Source organism: Sitodiplosis mosellana, unplaced genomic scaffold (genome assembly GCF_009176505.1).
Source record: "Sitodiplosis mosellana isolate CC-2019 unplaced genomic scaffold, AAFC_SMos_1.0 Smas_scaffold_6197, whole genome shotgun sequence".
In the NCBI taxonomy this organism is placed as follows: domain Eukaryota; kingdom Metazoa; phylum Arthropoda; class Insecta; order Diptera; family Cecidomyiidae; genus Sitodiplosis; species Sitodiplosis mosellana.
The window spans coordinates 506,256-521,269 of record NW_022601438.1 but is presented as its reverse complement, the minus strand read 5'-3'; the positions used below and the strand labels follow the sequence as shown (position 1 = coordinate 521,269).

General features: G+C 33.8%; 1 protein-coding gene across 50 annotated transcripts in view; it reads right to left on the bottom strand.

Moving 5' to 3' along the window:
* Positions 1-15,014, bottom strand: part of LOC129577491 (longitudinals lacking protein, isoforms A/B/D/L-like) — an 89,909-nt gene that overhangs the window by 63,410 nt on the left and 11,485 nt on the right. For 15 of the 50 annotated variants that reach the window (XM_055464693.1, XM_055464659.1, XM_055464652.1 and 12 more), the window contains 5 exons: positions 7,806-8,062; positions 7,242-7,578; positions 6,874-7,119; positions 6,521-6,763; positions 6,344-6,430 (listed from right to left, as the gene is read on the bottom strand). In XM_055464693.1, the coding sequence (XP_055320668.1) occupies positions 6,344-6,430; positions 6,521-6,763; positions 6,874-7,119; positions 7,242-7,578; positions 7,806-7,979 (1,087 nt within the window). In that variant the 5' untranslated portion in view covers positions 7,980-8,062. Of the gene's footprint in view, positions 1-6,343; positions 6,431-6,520; positions 6,764-6,873; positions 7,120-7,241; positions 7,579-7,805; positions 8,063-10,161; positions 11,730-12,332; positions 12,727-15,014 lie in introns of those variants that run through there. The other 35 variants (XM_055464694.1, XM_055464661.1, XM_055464700.1 and 32 more) reach the window with 16 other exon arrangements.

The window sequence follows — 15,014 nt, the reverse complement described above, 5'->3', positions numbered from 1 at the left end:
AGTTACCCTTCAAAGTTTTGCAGAAAATTAGTCTATTTGTGCAATTGTTACAATTTAGACTATGTTACAATTTGGATGGTTTATGATACGGATAAATTCAACATTTATCTCCAATTTGTGCGAAGTTCATGTTAAAATGTTTTTAAATTCTGATTACCAGATTATGAATTTCGAGTTTAATACTTTGAGATTGGTCATGGTACGAATTTAAACAGTGAAATTGAATTTACAGATGCAAAAACATCTAAACAAAATGTATTTTTCTATAAAACAAATAATTGCAAATTTTGAACTGCGACACTAGTGGTGCACAAAAATGATAAATGGCGGAATTTTATGTAATTCGTAAAAGTTGTTCCTTTTAAAGAGTTCTACAACTTCTGTAACAAAAAAAATTCCATCTCATATCTTTTTCGCTCCAGAAAGTGCTGGTTCAACTTTGGAAAGAAAAAATAGTATTTTGCGCAGATTTCGACTCAATAAATTTATTTTCTATGGGAACAATTAATTTGAAATCCATTTTCTAGATTAAAAATGTTGAATGGTCGGATACTATCAACTCGTATGATCCAACTTCTGAATACAAAGAGATTCTCTTCGAATTTACGATAATTTCAATGAGCTTTTCTGGGAATTTATGATAAACGGTGGACAAAGAATCTTGAAAATATCTATTTCAAATTTCAACCTAATAATACGAATTCGATCTATCTTAATGATTATTGTCTATCTCTGTTGGACTTGGTATTATAGGATGGTGTTCGTTAGTTCAGAATCTTTGTTTATCAAGAGATTGGTGTCTTCACTCTGGCCTTGGAGCCAGGCAGGGTTGATGCATCTCTTTTTCAATTAGTCTTGAAATATTTTGTCTTTTTCTGAGTGTTTTTTTCAATATGGAACTATTGAAATGTTCATCGGCCGCATTTTCGATATTTGTGCTTCACTTCAGCGCACTCGTTTAGTTAAGATGCTATTTCCTAGGTGGCCGATTTTTTTTCGGGTATAACTTCTGAGCCACTGAACGAATTTTTTAAAAAATATTTTTCGAAAGATTTCATCTTCATCTTTCTAAAAATGTATATTATTTTCAAAATTCATCAAGTGGTTTGACAAATATAGTAAAGATACTGAAAATCATTCAAGATCGGCAAACGATTTTAGAGATCTGCCTAGGAAATAGCACCTTTAAGAATATTTATATTTAAATTTAAACGAAAAACTTTGTTGTTGGACGCCAAATAAGTTCAAGGTCATTTATGCGAATGTGATTTGAAGTGCTACGAATGGAATGAACATTTCAATAATTCCAATTCCTAATTAGAACCGGCTGAGTAGCTTATGAATATTACTATTTGGCTGCTTACAAAAACGTCTAAAAATAAAACAAAATCGTCAAAAAAATTACAATTTTGTCTAAAGGAAACGGTCCCTTTTTTTAACAAATTCATCTAAAATATTTTTTTTTTAAATGACAAAACCATCTAAAAAGGTGACAATTTTTTTCTTAACAAAATCGGGTTTTAAAATAACAAAATCGAAAAAATACTAGTTTTCTGGCAAAATTGACAAAAACGTCTAAAACCCTCCAAAAACATCTATGGACAAAATGTTTATTCAAAGTGACAAATCCATCTAAAATGCTGAAAAAATAATTCAACAAAATCATCTAAAATTTGCAAATTATTTTACTAACGAAATCGTCTAAATACGAGTTTGCTGGAAAAATGACAATATCATCTAAAACACTCTCAAAAATCAAAAATTCATATGATATTTTCATGCTGAAAAAATCGCCTGAAATATGCCATCAGTGGTTTGCAAATGAAAAAATACTCTCCGGATTGGAAAGCCATCTTCAGTGTATGTCTTATCAAATTCATTGGGTATGGTTTTTATCATATCACTTTTTGGAATCAAACTAAGCTCATATGCAATGTGTTGTGAAGTGAAAAATAAAAATAATCGAATGAATATTCGGCAAAATGTGTGATTCTTAAAGTAAAAAATAAAGAAGATATTGAAAAAAAATTGGGATTTTAGATTATTATTTTGTCATTTTAAATAAACTATTGTTCATAGTCGTTTTTGGCATATTTCGGGCGATTTTTTCAGCATGAAAATATCATATGAATTTGTGATTTTTGGGAGTGTTTTAGATGATAATGTCACTTTGAATAAACATCTTGTACATAGATTTTTGTGAAGTCTTTTAGACGATTTTTTCATTTTTCCAGAAAACTCGTTTTTAGACGATTTCGTTAGTAAAATAATTTGCAAATTTTAGATGATTTTGTTGAATTATTTTTTCAGCATTTTAGATGGATTTCCACTTTAAATAAATATTTTGTCCATAGATGTTTTTGGAGTCTTTTAGATGATTTTGTCATTTTAAAAAAAATATTTTAGACGAATTTGTTAAAAAAGGGACCATTTCCTTTAGACGAAATTGTCATTTTTTTTTAGACGATTTTGTTTTATTTTTAGACGTTTTTGTATTTAACCATTACTATTTTAACCAAGATTCTTACCTGACAAATATGAGCAGTTGCGTTCACGTACAAAGTGGTTCTTTCTCGCTAGAAATTATTTTTGCAAGCCCAAATATCTATTCGTTCTTATCCTACATATTTTATGAATCTAAAGAAATCTTGACGTCGTAATTGGAACGAGAAAATTTGAAGGCAAAAAATGTATTCCAAGAATTAAGTCAAGGTAAGGTTGGTCAGCTCAGATTAATGAAGAAAGAATCAAATTTGAAATATCATCTAGTGAACTTTAAAAGGATATGAAATTTTGAATAAGAATTAAAAATTGCATCCATAACAATAAAACATAATAAAATATGTATCGTTTTTTCTCATATTTTATCTCGTGTATATGAAAATCAGTTTAATGTGAATATATACGTATGATGTTTTTATCAAAGGAATGATTCTTGACCCATTCTACGCAGATTTTTTTTTTTGATCTCTTTTCTCATTTGAAATTACACAAAGAAAAAGGAGATAACTTTTTCTTCGAAATTCATCTGCATAATAAAATATTAAAACAAGAAAGAATTTGGTCGTAAAATGAAAAATTCATTCTATTTATGCGTGTCTAAATGAATATACGCCTCGCTTGTTATTTGCGGTTTTTAGCTCGAGATCAACCGAATCTTATAATTAACTGTAATGATAGAGATTTCCATGTCATATGCGTGATGAATAATGTACTATACAAGGCCAACTAATAGTCTTGAATTGATTGCTTTCTTTTGATTCTTGGAATATCGTCGATTTAGTTGGACTTTTTTTCGTGGATTTTGAATATCATCAATGAATTTTTGGGATCAACAATTATTTACAGCAAAGAAGCGTAGAATATAATTCTTATTCTGCATTTAACTTTTGCTTGGAAATAAAACGTCAATGAAAATGGCATTACGACCAAATTGAAAGTATCATAAATGAAATTCGCATCGGAAAATATTAAAAGGTGTCGCTGTGACAATGATATTGGACATATTGATTGATGGCGCGACTTTTATTCAGTAGTCAAGTATTTCAAAGTTCATATTGTTTTCTTTGTTTTAATTTTTTTACCTTACACTTGAGAAAAACCACTGACGTGCATGTGATCAACACATGGCAATGCTGCATATTTGATCTGTTCAAAATGCGAGGCCCAAATGCTTATCGCTTAAAGCTGCTGTAAATGTAATGTTTATATAGGAAATGGAAAATGGCAAAATTGGTTCATCCAGGAAACGATACTCTCCACGGATGGCATACTTACACCGAAACGGAGTCGATTTCGTTGTGAGTTGGTTTGGAACCCACAACTAAATCTAATATTTACCCATAAATATGATGATCTGATGAGATGATGAGTGTGAATCATTCAATGTGTGATTCAGGTTCTGCAGAATACCTCACTATAAATTAATTAAAATTTACAGCTACAAAATACCAAATGTTGACGAAACATCCAGATGAACAGCAATAAGCGGACGAAATCCGAATCGAGCAGCTTCATTCGAACACTTTTTTTTCTTTTACACTTTTCTTCTGCACTAATCACTTTTCACTGCACATTACGAAAGATTTTTTGAATTTCCAATTTAAAAAAAAAATGACAAAATTAAAAATCCAATAAAACCGATACGCGAACCGAACGAAAAAGAAAAAAACCGAAAAAATTCCGATAAACAAAACGAACTCGGCATTTTAGAAAGAAAAAGACCGCGCGGTAGAAATTTATTTATCGAAAGCGTACGCTTTAAAAAGCTCCTTGCAGAGAAATCAAGGAAGTATTTTAAATAGAAAAAAAAAACGGAGGAAAGATAATCACAAAAATAAAATCGTAAAAAAACTTAAAGAAATTTTAAAAAAAATTGTGGCGCATGCGTTTTCATCGTTTCAACAATAGCAATTAAAGTATTAAAGGACAAACGAATAAAATATGAATGATGAATAGTTGCTAATTTGATTTAAAGCTCGAAACATATATGGTTTTTTGTTGTTGCTTTTCTTCACATAAGCAACATAGCTGTTCCATATCTCATACCACAACATGAAACCAATACGGACAAGCTAATGAATGCGGCTGACAATGTGTGATTCGAGGGATTTCAATCAAATTAGCAATTATATAGGATTAAATATATAGGGGGAAAATAAGATGAACCAAATTGTGAGGAATAGCAAAGCAAGTTGTTTAATTTTGGTTGTGATATCCAAAAACAAACCAGTGAAAAAAAAAATATAATCAAAAATATTGAAATTAAAACGAAAAACTTGAACTCAAAACGGCCAGCGAATAAATAAATGAAAAATTGACAAATTCAATGCTAAAAAATGGATCCATTCAATTGGATACTAAAAAAGTCAGCGTACATGACTTATCAAAAATAAATGGTTAGGCTCGCCTCCGCACATATGAAAATTCGAACTTTTGGTTCCATTTCAATATTTTCGAGGGTATTTAGCGCAAATGTAAATGAAAAAAAAACGAATAAATACGATAAAAAAAATAAAGTAAAATGTTTCAATGCTACACAATCACCATTAGTTTTTGTTTGTTCCTTTTTGATTTTTACACAGATAAAAAAGGATGAACAACAAAATTAAATCCATTCTGAGATGAAATGTAAATTAAATAATTCTTGTTTCTTTCAACTTTTCCAAACTAACCAAAGGTATTTATAACAAGTAAATATAATAATTCAAAAAATTGAATAGGAAAATAGTTGTGAATACATATTTGTTTTTCTTTATGCTTTTTTTTTCATTTTGGTCTCAAATAAAAAATCAAACAATTTACAAATCAAATATCAAAATACTTTGGGAAAAAACAACTGTGTATGCCCATACGATACAAATATGATGAAATTGTGAATTTATTGGTGTGTGTGTCGCTTCGTAATGGATTTTTTTGTGTTTCGTTTTTATTTGTTCGGCATTGACCAATTTGTATATTTTTTTAATTTCGCCATCGTTCACATGCCTTTCGCACCTACCTTGCTCCATGATATAATACTCCATCGTCGAAATTTGGACACCGAACCACTTTCCCACAGGATCTTCAAATTATTTGTTTGTTTGTTTGTTTGTTTGTTTTTTTAACACCATCGTTACAAATTTTTAGCAACCGCTTAAAAAATGATGATCACAAAAAAGACTGTTCGTGTCACATTGAAAAAAAAAATCTATATAGAACTTTTGGAAAATTTGGGATGACAATATATTAACAACAAAAGCCGCCACAAAAAAAAATGTCACACTGATTTGATGCAAAATTGAGAAGGGTCATGTGAACGACGACACTGATCCGAACATAATTTGTAAAGCGATATGAATTCATCGAAACCGCAAAAAACAACAATTTTCCATTTTTGCTTCGATATTGAATATTTCATGATTAGCAAAAAATTCATTTCATCATATTTCCATACCATTTCCAAAGTGAAACAATTTACTCGTTTGGTCCATTTTTTTTCTTTTCTTCCATGAATGGAAAATTTTAACGCTGACCAAAACCAATGATAATAAAGAATAATTGGAAATGATGTGGCCGCAGTGCATTTGTTCAAAATATGCAAGCTCTATATATTCTTCAGTAACGTATCTACGGTAACACACAAATAAACAATTTGCGATAACACTTAATGCAAATCAACATATCTTCACTAGCTAAGTAATAATGTTTATATTTGTTGTTGCCGTCGCTTTTTATGTGTTTCGCGTGAAATAGCCTGGCTTATTTTCGATTGGAAAGCGCTCATTAAATGTAAATGTAATTTGGATTGAAGTGTTATCGCCAATTATTTATCGAGGGCATGTAATCGTTTAATTCAACTCACCTTGAGCATCTCGATGTTGACCAACTGATTCTTGTGTTGCCAAATAAACATCATCCTGAGATCGATCCACTTGCCATTGAGCGTAGCCTATGTGTGTGTGCAATCAGAACGACAATTTAGATCGCTGATCTTTCTTTTCTTTTTTCAAATGGATTTTGTGTTTTTTTTTTAGCTTACCTTGACTAGAACCTTCGCCACCGTGACTCGGTCCCGCCTGTTCCATGTCGTCCATTAGATCTTCGTCAGCCATTGTTAGATCTTCAACGGCTTCATCGTTACCATCTTCGTATTCACTTTTTGGTTCAATTAACAATTCCGTTTCGATCTTGTCCTTATTCGAGCCATCTGTGTTACGAGTTTTGTGCCGAACGATTGTTGGTTCTTCCTCTTCCTCTTCTTCGTCATCATCATCATCGTCGTCTGGTTTTTTTAAATCAAAATTAAAATTGATTCAGTTAGATTTCGAAATCTAAAGCGAATTTATGAGAGTGCAATAGGCAATAGGTTATAGATATATTGCTTAAACTTACCATTTGAATGGTTGTCAGTCTTTTTGGTAACGTTCAATACATTTGCGGCAGAGGTAGCTGTGGTAATTTGTGATAGCGTTAACGGTGTGCTTGTAATCGGTTGCGCTTGTTGTGTGGCCGATTGTGATGATGAATTCGACATTTGATCGTGGTTGTCGATGGTGGTGGCCGCATTATTTGTATCGACGCTGCGACGACGAACTCGTTTTCGTTTACGTGACAATGGACTAGTGGAACCTTCTCGATCTGGATTTGGAAATTGAAGACACAAAAAGAAAACGCACATTCAATAAATAAACATTGTACATGAATTGGTTTCAGTGTCAAAGAAAAAGAGAGCAATTGTAATCATAATCCAATTTGCTTACCTCCAGGCAATTCCGCATTTGGTCTTTTGTTGTTTTGTTCAATGGTCAAACCCGTTTTGGCAGCTGAACCAGCTGCACCACCGCTTACAGGTACTTGCTGTTTCTGTTGTTGTTGTTGTTGTGCACTGTCACCACCCTTGGCTGACGATCCACTTCGATTATCCGATAGACCTTTGATTTGCAACGATTCGGCTGCTTTCAACAGTGCGGCCAGCTGATCTTGCGAGATATTCACTTCGCCACGATACATATAGTCCATCATGGCCCGAAGCTCTTGGAATTTCACATCCTTCAGGATAAAAATCGGATGTTTGTCGTATTGTTGCGAAAGGAGTGACTGTAATCCACCAAGAAAAAAACAAATAAAAAACAATGAGGTAATCAATAGAAAAACTGGGCCGGGATTGTGTTTTGTGTAGTTTTCCAGCACGGAATTCAAAACTCCATTTCAAACTTGAATTTCAAGTATGAAATGTGTTTATGTAAAAGTGTATGATTGTTTTTTTTTTTCAAATTTATTTCTCACTTTTCAAAAAATATAAACACCATGATTTTGTAACTTACCGCAAAGTATGGACTACACGCACATAAAACCACCTTATGTGCTTTCAAAAACTTTCCTTCGGCGGCTAATGTACAGTCAACTAATGTACCATTTTCCAGAAGGGTGTCGAACACACTGATCAGCGTGCTCTGGTGATTGTTCCACCGCAGACAAAACTGTTGATCATCATCCATTTTGTTGGTTATTCGTGATGATCCAACAACAATTTTGCGGTTAAAATGTTTTATCCCGTTGCCTATACTTTGATTTTATGTATCTGTAAGTGAACAAGCAAAAACAAACAATTGTCAAAAACACGATTGAATGGGAAACCAAATCTATATAATAATGATAAATGAAAAAAGCAATTCAAGATTCAAAATCAGAATCTTAATCAGCGATTCGAAATTAATTAAATAATCGTAACAGTGACAGCTCAGTAGAACCCATTTCAAACAAATAACGAAATCGGTCAAAACAAAACGAGAAACAAACGCTCACACATTTGCAAAGACGAGAGAGAGAGAGAAAGAAAAAAATCAAACGCACATATCAAAGACCAGTTTTTTAAGTGTGATAGGTAGATTTTTATGCGTCATTCTTCATGCTTCGTTCTGAAGCAATGTTGTTGTTTTTGCCACGACTTTCTGACACCAGAACATACTTTCAATGACAATCCAACAAACACGCGACCAATAAAAAAGAGACGACGACTTCATATACACGATGTCCATTACAATTTTTTTTTGCATCATCGACACTCGAAAAAAATATAATTGTTCAATTGCCAAAAAAAAATCAGTCAAAAAGATCATGTTTTTTTCGTTCAATAATAAGGATTAGTGCGGAAAAAAACTGTACAAAATGCAAAGAGAAAAAATCAAACCAGCAGACACGTGGAATTCAGGTAATCAAACATTGAATTGTTAGATGAATATTAAAGATTTTTTTTTTGGCATGGAACCTTTTTTTCGCCCTTCTCGTTACGATTGACGAGCGTCAGAATAATCGATTTGTCGGTTCACAAAAACAACGCTATGCTTTAAGGCTAAGCTGTGTAACACTGATCGAGTTTGACGAACGTTTACACAAAGGGGACACACACGCACACACACACACAGAGAGAGAGAGAGAGAGAGAGATGCAGGCGCAAAATAGAAGCGATTATCATTTTGATTTCAGTATGAACATACAGAGAACAAGGCAATAGCGGCAATCTCATGACGACGCCACCATAAAATCGATTGCACAGATTTCGGCATGATTCTTCTCTTTAGAACAGTTATGTATATGATTGAGATTGCAGTCTCGGGTACATAGACAAAGCAGAGGAAAACACACACACACACACACCAGTAATGAGCATTAGCCTGCATTGTCAATGGTTGTCAATAAAGTAGAATGATGTTGGAAAAGAAAACTTCACATATAAATAATTGTGCCGATCGTTTGGTTTTTTTTTTTGGGTCGCGCATTTAATATAACAAGAAAAATTAATATTTTTTTTTATTTACATTTATTTACATATGCAAATATCGAAAGTACCAAAGCACAAATCGTATATGCCATGAGACGGCAATACTCAGCGAACACATTCACAAAGCATTTGCTTTTTTTTCATTACATTTCGTTTATTTCCATTCACAATTTGTGTACCGAACAACCTCTTTATTATGTTGTATTGTCTAAGTATTGAATTTACCAAATTATTTTTGCTTCTAGCAGCTTGCCACTGCTGCCGCGTTTTTCATTTCATTTCAGTTCCAAACTAATTCAAACTGTGTGCTTGTATTTAATGGGGTTCACCCGTTCGTGTCATGTATATTATTTCTTTTTTTCGTCGTTATCATCGTCTTCTGTTTAATGATGTGTTCATGTACTGTTGACAATTTGCACAAAACACTTTTGATCGACCTCATTCAAAACGTATCGTTCGATTTATTCGGTGTGCTAATAAAGAGAAGGTGGAAAATGCACTAGAAAATCAAGCACAGCAGTGGAAATAACACGGATAACCAACAGCCAAAGTGAAAAAAAACCAATAATCAATTGTGCATTAATTCAAAAGATCTCTCTTTCTCTCTCACACTCTTGCTCTATTTGTGTGCGCAAAAATCAAATGAACTTCGAACATCGTTGGTTGGTCAAAATATATCAAAAATGGTGTCAAACTAATTTATATTTTGGAAATCATTCAAATATGTACTAACATAGCAAAAGCACGGCCGATAAAATCATCCAAAGAACGAAAACTAATATGGCGGTAGCTTAGAATGATTTGAATTTTTGTGTTCTATTTTCTGTGTATGCACTCGAACATTTAGAATGATGCATGCGTGTGAATAATATGGATCGGAGTAGAGGTGTCCAACTTACGGTAAAAAAAATATGGCGACAAATGAACGAATTAGAAAAAATCACTTTTCCAGTTGCAACTCATCGAAAAGCACTAGGAATTTATAACACACCAATTTACACACAACAATCGCATCAGCACATATTCGTTGAAACGGTTTGATTATTCTTATCGAAAATGGAAAATGAGATTTATGATCAGCAAAATATTCGACCGAATTGAATAACTCCAGAAACGAAAAAAGAATGACGTCAAAATTGTAACTATATGAAAATGGATAACAATACACACCGTGTATAGAAGAAAAAGAAGTTGATAAAATAAACCACACTGTTTTGCGTTTGGTTCGTTCACTTCCTTTTTGATATTTTGAAAGCAAAAAATATCACAATCGCACTAACAAACGCTACGCTCCAATATCTGATCGACTCTGAATGTGATTGTGCAAATTACCATCGGTATAGGTAGGTAATGGCCAAAATGTTCACTCATACTCTCTCGCCCATTCTCATTTCCTCTCGTTCTCACTCTCCCGCCGTACTCAACACATATTTCGCACACATACATTCGCTTTCTCTCACTCATCGGTTTATGTTCGCAGTAGTTTTCAGCTGCGTTCGGCACAAGCCGATCTTCTACCAATTTTTCTTTCCCTTCTTTGTCGTTCATACTCATTCGTTCGTTTATTCGATAAAACGCTTCATCTCTTTCACTCTTCATTTGTTTTTTTTTTTTTGCTTTTGCTTTTGCTTTAGTTTGGCTTTGCTTTCTCTTGCTGTGAGTTGTGCTGAGTGTGCTTGAATTCTCCGCCTAATGCATTTATTGCCCCTTGTTTTTTATAACTCTGTTGAAATATCACTCCAAATAAAAGAGTACATACACTCTGTGTGTGTTTCAAAATAATATCGCGTCTCTTTGGGTCTCTTTCTATTTGTTTAACTAAAACGAAGAATAAAATGAACGGGAGAAGAGAATAAAAAAATAGCAACAGCAGCAGCAACAACAACAACAACAACAACAACAACAACAACAACAAGAACAACACAAAATTTTGTTCGTGCTCTTGGCATGAGCATGTTACGCTTATGGAAAAAGCGAATGAACATTTTTGTGAGTGGGCGATCTTTATGTCTTGTTTTCGCTCTCTTTGTTCATTAATTTCAATCGTTCGTTCGTATTTCCACACACAACGTACGTGATTGCAGAATAAATGTTGTTGCACCGCCGTTCGCGTCGTAAGTTTTTAGTTTTTATGATAATGTCATAAATTAATCGGAATCGGCAAAGTAATGCGAATGAGAATGAAAATGAGCTGATGCTCGAATACCATGTTGAAAGCCGAAGGCAGACCAGAAATGAAACAAAAAATAACAACAACAACAACAACAACAACAATAAAATAATGATATTAAGAATCAGAGAACACTAAATGTGTTCATTAGATAAAGTCACATACAATTATTTATGCGCAGAAAATTCTGTAAAGTTGTTTACTTTTTTCTCTCTTCTACTTCGTATGCATGAACATCATCATAAACAGTAGCAGCAGCCGTAAACAGCTACACAAAGTGCGACAGCACTCTGCGAAAAATTTATGTGTACGAGCTGAATGTTCAACACCTACAAGCCTAACTGGCTCGCTCACTCACTCGCTCTCTCGTTAGCATACACAGACACATACAGAGGTAAACAGGCAGATAAAAACTCAGCACACACACGCACACAAACACGTATTACGGACGATCCAAAAAGAAAAAGAAGAAAAAACGCCGAGAGAACATGCAATATCACTCTAATATCCCGCACTCAGCCAAGCAGCAGCAGCAGCAACAGCAACAACAAAATAAATATGGCGACCATGTCGGGAAATCGAACTGATGCTAACAACGATCGCATTTTATAAAACTTTAAATGTCAACCGCTTGGTGTTTTCGCGTTTTCAACTGAAATATCGGCAACTGAGAGTGAGAGCGGCCGAGTAATGAAGGGATTTTTGTTGTTGCGCAAATTAAATTTATATATATTTTTTTTCAAGTTTCAACGAGATGAATAAATTAAGTGGCCATAAACAAACAACCGACGAAAACATTTCTTTTTGGTGTTGTTGCCGTTGTATTTGTTGTTTTTAAATAGAAATATACGTAATAAAAAGAAAAACAACAAAATAAAATGTAATGCGAAATATTATTACCCTGCAGCCAAAGAAATTGTATTGCACTTGGTCTACTCGGTCGAACGAGCGACGAGAAGAGACCGGAAAAAAACAACACTATGAAAAACACACCGTCACTACGCGCGACGATAGCACCAAAAGTCGCGAATTATATTAATTTCAAGCAAGTTGAAAAAAAAAACACCAGAAAATTATTACTTAAATATCACAATAGAAGAAGAAAATTGATATTTTGTATTTTTAATCCTGTTTGGTATATCTTCAATTGACGCTTGACGAACGGTGACTGCTATGTTCGCGTTACATACAAATGATTGTCGCGCTGTTACGAACGATCCGCTTGTGTATGCTATTGCCGTACACAGAGATACGTTAAGAAACAGGAGCGTGCACGCAAGCACTTGAATCTTACTCAGCAAACAACAACGACAACGACGCGCACACACATTCAGCGCCATTTCATAGTGTGGAAAAGGCGCAAAAGGGACGGATTACCAAAGCGGTGCCGATAAGAAACAAAGAAAGAAAATAGTGTAATGTGTGGAAGAAAAACAAATGAACCATGAAACAAATGCAAAACCAAACTCTCTTAAACCGAAATAAGAATGCAAGCCCATTGGAGCAGTCAGAGCTATGTTCAGCAGTCGCTCACATTTTCGTACATTCACATAAATTGAGTAGGACAAAAGTGAACTACGCAAAATACACAAGGCATCGAACATCTCGATCCGATAATACGCGTACATCGCATACACGGAGACAACGACAACAGCACGACAGCACAACACATTTGCGCTGTGTGTGTGTGTGCGTGTGCGTGGTGTGTGTGTGTGTGTGTATACAGACGATACGTTTGCCATACATACTGGAACATCATACATATACATATACATCGAAGTACGGATATATATATATGCTTTATGAGGCTATGAGGCGAAGTGCAAATGGAATGAATATAGAATATATAGCATCGGATGTTTGAACGAAGTGAAAAAAAAGATCGTGCGCTGTTCGTACATTCGATGGAACGAATGGAATGGAAAATCAGAAAGAATTCAAACACTTGAGCATAGCTTACTCTTCCAAAGGAAAAAACCACAATGACAAGAAATACGACAAACAATTGCGAAATTCAATCGCTTGAATTTAGAAATGAAATATAATTTTGATGACCCGAAAAGAGAAGAAATTCATCGAATGTAGATCACTGCAGTGGATTTAAGAATGCTCGAAAAATAAAAACATCCACAATGTCACCATAATGAGCATGTAGAACGAAGAGCGCATAAACACCCGAACAGTATACCCAATGAATGGTGTTAAAGAAAGACACATGTATGAAGAGCGTACATCGAAAAATGCTCGATGAGTACGGAGAGCACGCTATGAAGAGCAGATATAGCAAATATAACAACGACATTAACAGAAGCAACGAAATAACCTAGGGGAAAATATCAATTGGTCGTACGCTATTATCTATGTTATTGGTTTTTCATCGCTATTCATTGGTATATCGGTGTGAATTGGTCAAATAAATTGAATATTCGTGTCAATCGTGTACATATAATGTGAATTCAACATAAAAATATAGAACAATAGAGACCGATGTACGCCGATATCCGCCAATATGCAGATTTTTGAACGCTTATTTTTGAAGAATAACCATACATCAGCGAATTCGTTTAAATCCACGTTTAAGTACCACGTACTTTTGGTTAACACCAAAATTGTGTTTAGTTCATGAAACTTGATAAAGTTTAAGTGCCGCGTACTTAAGCTAGTACTTAATTGCCGTAGTACTGGTCGCTAGCTTTAAATGTTCTTTAGAATTGATGCTGATATCATCAACAACAAATAAATGACACTAGAAATGACATGATAAATAAGTCCTTAAGTACGCGGTACTTGAGCAATAGATTAAGTACGCGTCACCTAAATATCTCTACCAATTTTAGTATGAAATATTGGTATATCGGCGAAATATTCACATTTCGGTTAAATATTTGAAAAAGGTCATAGAATCGTTACAAATTAACATTATTTGTTATATTGAAGCTTATTCAGAGGAAAAAAAATTTGATCGCAGCCCCTAGGAAATAACAGGCATTACAAATATTTTTCTGCTTATTATGGGCTTGGCTTGGCACATACAATTTGGTTTATTTCATTTCATTTTAAAAATTTTTCGTTTTCCTTTTTGCTTTCGTGTATATGATGATTTTTCAATGATATATACCGCTGATGGCTGTAGTTTTTCGAGTTGGCTTTTAGTTCGACATTCTCAGCTCAGCGTATATAGTTAATATGAGTTGAATAAAACAAAAACAAAACAAATTTATAGTTGTGTATATTGTCGCCGTCGTATAAAAACTGTGTGCTTTGCTGATGATGACGACGGCGACGATAATGATCGCTCGATAATGACGATGAGCAATGCTGTATTTTTTTGGGTAAATTTCATTTTTTCCGTTCTCGATGTACGTATGATGCGCGAATGGATGAATTTGGTGTGTGTGTCTTTGTTTTTGTCTACCTCGATTTTTCGGGAAACAAAATTCGATTCCACACACACAGTGTCATTTGCATAGATTTGTTTTGCTCCTCCCTTGTTCATTCTGTAGATCAACTATGCTTTTCGCTTGGAATTTTCAATACATTTTGTTCTCTGTTTGATTTTGGTACATTTTTGAATTCTTTAAT